The 9,336-nt window shown below is 39.4% G+C and overlaps 1 protein-coding gene across 1 annotated transcript; it reads left to right on the forward strand.

Annotated features, from left to right (window-relative positions):
- Positions 1–480: 480 nt before the first annotated feature.
- Positions 481–7,190, forward strand: LOC104405874 (chromosome unknown open reading frame, human C6orf62). Its single transcript, XM_010014714.1, has 5 exons — positions 481–1,546; positions 3,505–3,681; positions 4,281–4,403; positions 5,247–5,381; positions 5,890–7,190. The coding sequence occupies exons 1-5, from the start codon at positions 1,418–1,420 to the stop codon at positions 6,013–6,015; spliced, it is 690 nt and encodes a 229-aa protein (XP_010013016.1). The 5' UTR covers positions 481–1,417; the 3' UTR covers positions 6,016–7,190.
- Positions 7,191–9,336: the final 2,146 nt, after the last annotated feature.

The following is a 9,336-nucleotide window of genomic DNA, read 5'->3' on the forward strand; positions in this document are numbered from 1 at the left end:
ACTTTTCCTCCCTTTTCTTAACCTGGTCCGACGAATTTGCTAACCTAAAAGCTTAACCCCGACTAATCAAACACCAGGGGTGGGGAAAAAATGTCTGGAGAGAGGAGAAAAATAACTTGATAATTGGGGATTTACTTTTTGGGGGGAGGGTGTTTTAGAGGTTTAAAATTGCAACTTAAGAGTTGCAATTTTTAAAAAAAAAAACCTCTCAAAATTTTGACACCAAATACCTGTTTTGCGAGAAAAGCAGGAGCAAAACTCTCCCATGTTTCCCAAGTCGCGACCATGAAGTGAGAAGGGAGACGCCGTCCTCCTGCGGGTGTCCCGCCGCCCTGGGCACAGCCCGCCCGCCTGCTGCAGCCTCTGCTGCCCTTTGTAGGGAGAGGCCTAAGGAGAAGCGAGGAGCGTTGGCCATGCACAGCCTCGGCTAACCGGGCTTGCTGTGGAGTGCAGCAGCAGCTGAGAGAGAAGGATCCCCGGGGGATCAGCAGCACAGGGAGCGTGTGAGGTGCTGGGGGATGTGTAGGGCTCTCCCACTGGTAAGGAGCCCGGGTTTGGGGCACTGATTTGGGTTTTAGTCTCTAGGTGAGATAATACTGTCCTTTAAACCCCTGCCCACCCCTCGTCTATGGCCATCATGATCCCTCTTCTCTTTGGCAGCAGTAGCCGCAGGTCAGTGATGTGCCTGATGATGAGCAGGATGAAGCTAGAAATGAGTCCGCTGTTTTTTCTCTTTGCTCCCCTGCAAACCATCACTGTGTTGTCTGTAGTCGATTTTGTTGTTGGCAGAGAAATGTACCTCCCAGGATGTGCACTCCTCCTTTGCACCCTTTTCTCTGCTCTCCACCAAGTGTAATAATCCTAAAGGGGGGAAAAAAAGAGGCGGGCAACATAGCAATAGTCGAAGGCTGAGAATAATAATCAGTAGAGTCATGGATCTGGCTGGGGTAAAACGCAGTTTGTAATTTCAGCTTCACTTTTTTTTTTTCTTTTGTAAGCAGAGCAAAAGTACCCCCCTCCCCATGGATTGGGCTTGTGCCAGTTGCTTTTTATTGTACACATAAATTGTGATTCCATTTGTTTGTTGGTTCCTTTTTTTCTTACCCACTTATTCCTGCAGCTAAACTGTTAAATTTTTTTTGTCTTAAAAATTCTTAGGGATTTTTTCTTGGTTTATTGTAAAATCCCTTTTCCAGCTATGGCTGGGCAACTACTTACTTTGTTCCTTGACCCCTCCGAAAGGCCATTTTCGTAAAATATTGCCTGAGGTGTGGTTTTGGGTTACATTAGCATTGTATCTGTTTAGTCATATTAGCAGGAATCAAACGACTTGTTTCTGTTGTACTTGAGTCTTACGAAAAGGTGCCCATAGTTTAGCGACAGTTTCCAAAGGCTTTAGTACCACCTGTGTTACAAAATGGGGGACCCAAACTCCCGAAAGAAACAAGCTCTGAATAGACTTCGTGCTCAGCTTAGAAAGAAAAAAGAATCTTTAGCTGACCAGTTTGACTTCAAGATGTACATTGCCTTTGTGTTCAAAGACAAGGTAACTTGATTTTAACGTTTTATGCCATGTTGTCTGTTGCAATGCGTATTAACTATGCTGTGTAAAGTCTTGGTGCTTCATTGAATCTTATGGTTTATCCTTCATAGATTCCATTGTATTTCTGTAATTTCTCTTTTAATTACAATATTTACTTACCTCATGTTTGTCATTTTGGCTTTTCATGTATTTGTAGTTTTGTAATGCAGAAGTGCCAGTTCCTCGTTAAATGATTACTTGATAACTTCTGAATTGGAGGAATGTTTTTCAAAGTTAATACTGTAATATGTTAATCCTAAGTGGAGTCTGAATTGCATAATTGTTGGCTGCGAACAGTTGAGTTGAAAAGGGAGATCTGGTTGGTTCGATTGCTGAAGTAACTGCATTTATCTGGTTAAAGCAGAAGGGAAGACCTGGCAGTTGAAAGGAGGGGTTGTGAAATGCAGTATTGAAATGGCCCAAATGTGCAGGCATATGTGAAACTGCTGCTACCATTTTGAAAGGGAGCAGGGAAGCAAAAGAGGAAGTCTTTTGCTTGGCTGCTGCTGCTGAATGCTGCGTGTGTGGGCCAGGGTGGGGAGCCTGGTGATATTTCTAAAGCTAACTATAGACCCAGAGTTTAGGAGAGTTTCTGTCCACAGATGGTGAAGAAAAGTAGGTGCTCATAGTAAGAGAATGTGCTGAACAAATGATGAGGAAGCGAGGATAGAAGCAAATGGTAGCAGAGTTCATAATGCAGGAAGTGCATGTAGTTGAGCACTGAGATTGTTTAATCCCCTCAAATGTATAGTTTTTGCATTTGCTTTAATAGCTGTGTGTGTGTTTTAGTGAAGATTGTTCTCTGAACTTTAATTGAAAAGTTTATTCAATTCTTAAGTTCAATTTGCTTTTGTTCTTCAGTTCTACTGCAAACAGATGGATATAGTGGGATGTAATTTCCTGGTACAGTCTTGCAGTAATAGAAAGAAATGTGAATGTTTAAGCAGGGGTAACAATTAATGTAACAATGATAACAATTAGATGATTAACAATCATCTAATTCTTAGATGATATGACTGTAATGGTTTCAGCTGAAGCATTAATACTACTTTCTGGTTGCTTTGTAAAAATTTGTTGCAGATGCCTGTTTTAAATCCTATAGAATTTGCTTATAGTGAACTGAAGATGTCCATCCAGTGCCAGTTTGCTTAAAGTAGATGTATAGCTCAGCCTAGCTTGGTTGTCGCGTAGCAGTTGCTCATTATGTATGTTCTGGCCGGGGGCATGGGAGGCTTTTTGATAAAATATGCTTTGTCTGTCATGTAGTTCTTAAATAGGTCAAGACTTCTCATGAGCTACAAGAAAGATGTTAGAAGCAGATACACAATTTTAAGCAATTTTACGTACAGCAGAAAGTGTTCTTCCAGATTCCCCATAATGTTTTGGCCTTGCTTGAGAGAGACTGAGGTACTTGTAGTGAGTATAAAAATTACTTAGCAAGTCAAAATAGTCCTCCTTTGAGAAGGTTATGATTCACATTGGACCTTGATCATGCACTGTTACCAGATGTGGCTTTGAAAGACTTCATAAAAGGCCAGCTTTAAAGTATTGTGTAGGGGGAAGAAAGTGTAGTTTGATTTGCAGAGGCCACTTGGTCAGCCCAAAGTCATGTATTCCACGTGATAAAAGGGCAGTTCTGTTAATGTTTAGATACAGCTTTACTGTTTGCAAGATTGGCATGTAAATCTGCATTTTTGGAGACTACAAAAACATGTTCATTTTTCATAGAAGCTGTTGCACTGATTCTGTTTAATTTCTAAAATTTTACATGCCACTTCTAGTGTGGTTTGTGTCTATGTCCTAACTTAAGCGATGTGCACTTCATATGTGAATGCTAACAGAAAATCACAAATGCTGACAAACTGTTACCTATAATGGCATAGAAATGATTGTAATCTTCATGTAACCTGTGCTTCTTTCAGAAGAAAAAGTCAGCGCTTTTTGAAGTGTCTGAAGTTATACCAGTCATGACCAATAATTATGAAGAAAATATCCTGAAAGGTGTGCGGGATTCCAGCTATTCTTTGGAAAGTTCCTTAGAGCTTCTGCAGAAGGACGTAGTACAGCTTCATGCACCCCGCTACCAGTCTATGCGCAGGGTAAGGTTCCTGTTTACACTTGCTGAGTTTTAGTTTTCAACATTGTGGTGCTCTTTGTGGCTCTTAGGGCTAATTCTGCTTTTTTTTTTTTTTTTTTTTTTTTTTTTTGTCTCTTTTGCTGCATGAGGGTTTTGTGGGCACGTGCTTATGGGGTCTGTTTTGAAGGGTAACAGTGTATGTATTCTGTAAGCCTGTTTAGTATATACATAGTGCTCCAGCTTTACCCGTCATCTATCTCATTCAACTATGCTTAGGGAATTATATCTTCTTGCCATCCTTGTTCTTTAGGAGTCATGTGTTAGTTCTTGCAGCAGCTCTTGCTGCACAGCTAAATGGTTTTGCATTACAAACATCGGAAGATAGACAGTCCTTGCTTATGTTTTCTTAAAAGTTGGAATTTATGTTAACTGGATACTGATACTAAATCTCAGTGGAAGGCAAGGAAGACTTTTTACTTGGGCTACAAGTAAAACAAATGGGACATTACACAAATATGGTAATAAATACTACTTTTCAGTTATGTGCCTTTGTAGATAAGTTGCTGATCTCTATCTTTGACTAATGGAGGGAATCTAAGTACAGAACTTTGCTACTTACAGGATGTGATTGGCTGTACCCAGGAGATGGACTTTATTCTTTGGCCTCGTAATGATATTGAGAAGATAGTCTGTCTCCTGTTTTCTCGGTGGAAAGGATCTGATGAACCCTTTAGGCCTGTTCAGGTATTTGTTTTTAACTTCATTCAGTAACTTGCACCTGGAAGGGAGGATAAGTACTCTCTCTTTTTAACCAATTCGTTGATAAGTTATGTGTCTTCTGTAGATGCTAAAGTGTGCTCTGTTTTTATTCATGAAGCAGTCAGTGTTTTGAATGCCAAATTTGGTTTCCTATCTTTATGCACTGTTTTCTTAACACTTCCAAAGTTCACATGACTGAAGGACCTTTGCAAATGACATGTTTGCAGGTGCATGTATCATGGTAGTGTGTGGCTTTTAGTAGAGTTGAATCTTTGTCTAAATATGATACTGTCATTAAGGTTTTCAGAGTATCCCGAGTTGCTGTATTTTATTGAAGAGAATCTGAGATGGTTGGAATTTTTGCAGTATGATTTTACCTTGAAATAAATTGCAAACATTTTAGACTATTTTTTTTCCAGTAGCCAGGTTTAGCTGTTTGCATTCAGATTTTTGAACAGTTATATTTATTTTCCGTGCCAGTTCTGTAGTAAGGAAGCAGTGTGCTGTATTGTTAATGCACAAGGATATTCTGCCACAACAAGCTAAATCCAGTTTTATGTATGCAGTTGAAGTTGTACCTTTGAATTTGTTAGTATGTTGTTGCAATGACTGATGTCAGTGTTGGCAGAATGAAACTTGGGAATTCTTTCAATTGTGCCAAGACTCAAGTGTGCTGTTGTCTCTGTGGTCCCCAATTTCTGTTTTTCATAGAAGAGAAGGAAAGAAACAAAAGTGGGTGTAAAGCTCCAGATGGGAGGAGGAAATCAGTTGGTTAAATGTGAGCTTTAGTTTCTTAAATATTTTATTCCCCTCATCTATGCAATGCAGGCCAAGTTTGAATTTCATCACGGTGACTATGAAAAACAGTTTCTGCATGTTCTGAGCCGAAAGGACAAGACTGGAATTGTTGTCAACAACCCTAACCAGTCAGTGTTTCTCTTCATTGACAGACAGCACTTGCAGGTAACCACAAAATGCTTTTCCTTCTGGGGAACATCGGTGGTCTTGCTGCAAAATACTGAAGTAGAAAAATTGCTCATGCGTTCATACTTGAATTTCAACAGTCTCAGAGGAAACTCATGCTATAAATAGGATTAATATGTGCAAAAATGAGCTGTGGGCCACAGATGTGTTCACACAGAATTAATTTAAGGGTTTTGTATTAAAAATTAAGGTCTTAAGTAGGCTTAACAGTGGTTTGGAAAAATTAAAAATAGGTGTAACTTGGGTGATACTGTAGAAATTATTCAAGTGAAGAATTAACAGAATAGTGAAAATATTTTAGGTGTTAGAGGTCAGACTTATAGTGAGTTCAGGCTGCTTATATGAGTGAAACAGTGGCTTTTAAATGTCTGTATTATTCCCTCACAACCAGAGGCAAGCTGAGGACTGGGCTGGGTTGGTTTGGTGTCTGCCTCTTAGTCTTGAGTTAACTTTCATGCTTAATAGATTTTATTTTCTTTGCCTCTAGACTCCAAAAAACAAAGCTACAATCTTCAAGTTATGCAGCATCTGCCTGTACCTGCCACAGGAGCAGCTCACTCACTGGACGGTTGGTACCATAGAGGATCACCTCTGTCCTTACATGCCAGATTGAGGTTCTGGCCAGCAGAATGGGGAAGATCACAGAATGCAGCAGTGGATTTTCACTTTCCTCACCACTTTATTCTTTCAGAATTTAGAAGAAAATGGACTCATGTTCAGAACACTATACATTGTGAACCTTGATCATCCTGGATTTTTTTTATCATTTGTATCTCAGAACTTTACAATTTTTTTTAGATGTTTTCTGCATGGACCTTGTGAAAGAGAGGATGCTCTGCACGTTCTGCACTGCATCAGCATCTTGCTAAAATGTGAAATGAAGGGACTGTACACTGAAACAAATGTATCTGAAAGCACAAGGTGATCATTTGTGGTGGTGTTCCCATTTGTGCTGGTCATGCCCCCTAACATCTGTAATGTTAACCATCAGTATTCAGAGGGTGAGAAGTGAATGTAACGGGTATAAAAGCCTTACAGCTTTGCTGTTAATGATTGTATCAAAGAGCACTATCAATCATTTTAATGAACAGAAAAGTGGCTATTACAATAGGAAGTAAATGCGGGAAAGAAATCTGTCTTAAAAAAAGGCATCTCATTTAATGTGTAGGCATTTCTTGCCTCTTTTATGTTGCTGGGCCATGTCTAAGTTTACTGGCACTTTTGTTTTGGATCTCTTTCCCCAAGTTGCTGTATAACTGTATGAAGTATTCTTTCAAGTTAGATGCATTTATACAGATGAGGCAGACCTGGAGTCTGAAGTTGCTAAAGCAGCTAAAATTTAATAAAGTAAAATAATAGCTGCAGAAACAATGTTGGTATAGGATTATTTTTTCTTGAGAGTTGAGACTTGTAAACTTGCAGGTGAACTGTGCAGGAAATACTGGTTTCTAAAACATTTCTTATGGAAAACCCATTGAGGTTTTGGTTTTGTTTTTGTTTTTTTTCCTTTTGGGCTAGACGTTATAAAACAATGTAAAATAGTGTTTGGAGTGTCAAAAGTTGGTTCTGACAGAACATTTTAAGATTGTGCAATGATAAAAGGAAGACTACTGTATAGTTTTAATGACAAAGAAGGCTCTGCTTAAGGGTTGAGTACTTTACTGGAGTAAAACTGCATAAGCCTGCTCCCTTTGGATAAAACTAGTGCTTACCTGTTTAAAACTTGTATTTAGCTTTTATTTGGAATTGGAAAAAAATTGTAACTTAAATAAATTAGATGAAAGATGACTCTTTGTATTTATGGAAATCCTATGAATGGGATTTTAGCAGTCTTGCATCTTGACAGTATCACCCACTGCAAACACTGAAAATAGACATGCCTTAAAATGGTATTAACAAAGATCAGCAGCAGAGGTGTTCTTACGTATGTGGGTGAGATGTTTGTTTTGAAAAGTAGCTGTCAAACATACTGCTAGCATACTACTGTATTGGTATGTGGATATTTCTAGCTTCTTCATGATAAAGTCCTCCAGGCTAAACTGGAGCACCCTAGAAAAAACACCACCTGAAAGCTGCAACTTCACTTTAAACGCCTTAAGTCACAAAGAAATACCTTGAAAATGCTGCTTTACAGAATGTGAAGATTTTCTAGAATGTTTAGTAATCAACATACCTGCTAATAGTACTTAAAATTTCCCTTCTCTGAATGGCCTGTAAGACCTAATAGCAAGCGTTCACATGAAACTCAAGATAGGTTTTGGAAGGTCCTGACTGTTTTAAGTTTTCATGAGTTTGGATTTTGCTTCCCAAGTACACTCCCTCTATTTCTTCTTTATGTGTCATTTTGGACCTCATCTCACAGCAGTGAGAATATGGCTCTAGTTTTCTTGGTTAGCAAAGGAAATGAGAACAGTTCTTGCATTAGGGATTTTTTTCTTCGTTTTGGTTTCTCTAGGCAGCAGCCTTGAGATGTTGGCCTGCATACAAATGCTTTAAATGTATGATCCTGTCATTCTCTGTTACAGGAAACAACCCGTTCAGCTTATTCACTTTTTTAGTTTTGTATGGGATGTGTAAGATGCACAAGGCTACTCATTTGTTCTTCATGACAATGATCCCAGACCTAAATACAGTGGTGCTTTCTTGAGCGAATATAGCTGTATAATACTAATCAGTTAAATGGGGTCTGTTCTACCCAGCTAACAAATGTTGCACTTCTGCTGTGCTGTCTAAGTTGATAGCCTTCTGCATTGTGTAAGCAATGGAGGAAAAAAATAGACAAAGGGAAACAGCAGGCTTCAGAGCATGAGAATCTCGGGGAGCACATGAAAGTTTGTTCCTAAATCATTTGGTGTCTTTGAAAGGTGTCTTTTTCTATGCTTACGCAGAATGACTTCTGAAGGAAAAGGTTAAGCCTGAAATTGTCCTGCTCTTTCTCAGTAGATCTTCCAGTTCAATCTCAGAATATTCTTCCGTTCAGTTACTTCAGCAGAATGCCCTTCAAAAGTGAATGGAAGCAGTTCACAATACCTAGGTTTTGGTTTCAGGCCCTCTTGGTATCAGCCCTAGTGGCTCTTTGGTAGGCTTTCTTAACTTCAGAGCCTAGGTTTTATCTCACAAAACCAATGTTCACAAAGCAGTTTGCAACTTCGTAAACCAGAGTAGTTGATTCAGTGGACCTGCTTGTAAACAAAAAGGGCTCTTTCCCAAGACAAGAATTTTGGTTACTACGTGCTGTTGTGACTCCTTTGGATATGCTAATAGCAAGAATTGAAATGTGCTCAATATCTCACCTGCATATGTGAGTTTTGCCAGGCTGTTGGTTGAGGATTTGTCATGTGAACTTGGCAAGTGCCAGTGGTTCAGCAAAATTTAAGTAGGCAGAGGCCCATTAAACCTTGCATTGAAATGAAGTGTCTGGTGATGGGAATCTTGTGTCAGGTGCTTTCCAGATAACGAGAAACTTCTTAAATGCCATAGCCTGTACATGGCTCCGTACTTCCCCTTCGTTTGTCAGACCTCTTCAGCTGCATGAATGGTTATCAAAAATACAGCTAGATGGACAGAACTGCTTGTACAAGAGCTGCCCAAGTGCAATGGGCCTTTGGCTAGTTTGCAGTTGATGCCCTTTGTCATATCTGTCGTACAGCACAAATTGCTGCTCAGAAGTCTTTTTGTTACGCTGAAAATGCTGTGTTCATACATCAGGTAGTAGAAACACATTGGGGATATCAGTGTTTCTCTTGCAAAAAGCAAGAAATCAGTCAAGACTGGGGGTAACCTTTGAGCATTGAAAGCTTTAGATCAAGGTACTGATCTCATGCTACAAGTTTATTTTTGGGTTGGCTTTTTTTTCCCCCCCATATCAGAATGTCAAGCCTATTGGAAGCAAAGCTGGTGCAAAGGTGATAATTTTGCCAGTTTCAATTTTCTA

This window comes from Nestor notabilis, unplaced genomic scaffold (assembly GCF_000696875.1).
Source record: "Nestor notabilis isolate BGI_N333 unplaced genomic scaffold, ASM69687v1 scaffold10695, whole genome shotgun sequence".
Taxonomy (NCBI): Eukaryota; Metazoa; Chordata; class Aves; order Psittaciformes; family Psittacidae; genus Nestor; species Nestor notabilis.

Excerpts from the sequence above, each read along its gene's own strand:
- LOC104405874 (XM_010014714.1), top strand. The coding sequence starts at position 1,418 with ATGGGGGACCCAAACTCCCGAAAGAAACAAGCTCTGAATAGACTTCGT. Across the intron at positions 4,404-5,246 it reads AACCCTTTAGGCCTGTTCAG|GCCAAGTTTGAATTTCATCA; the intron begins GTATTTGTTTTT and ends TATGCAATGCAG. Across the intron at positions 5,382-5,889 it reads TTGACAGACAGCACTTGCAG|ACTCCAAAAAACAAAGCTAC; the intron begins GTAACCACAAAA and ends CTTTGCCTCTAG.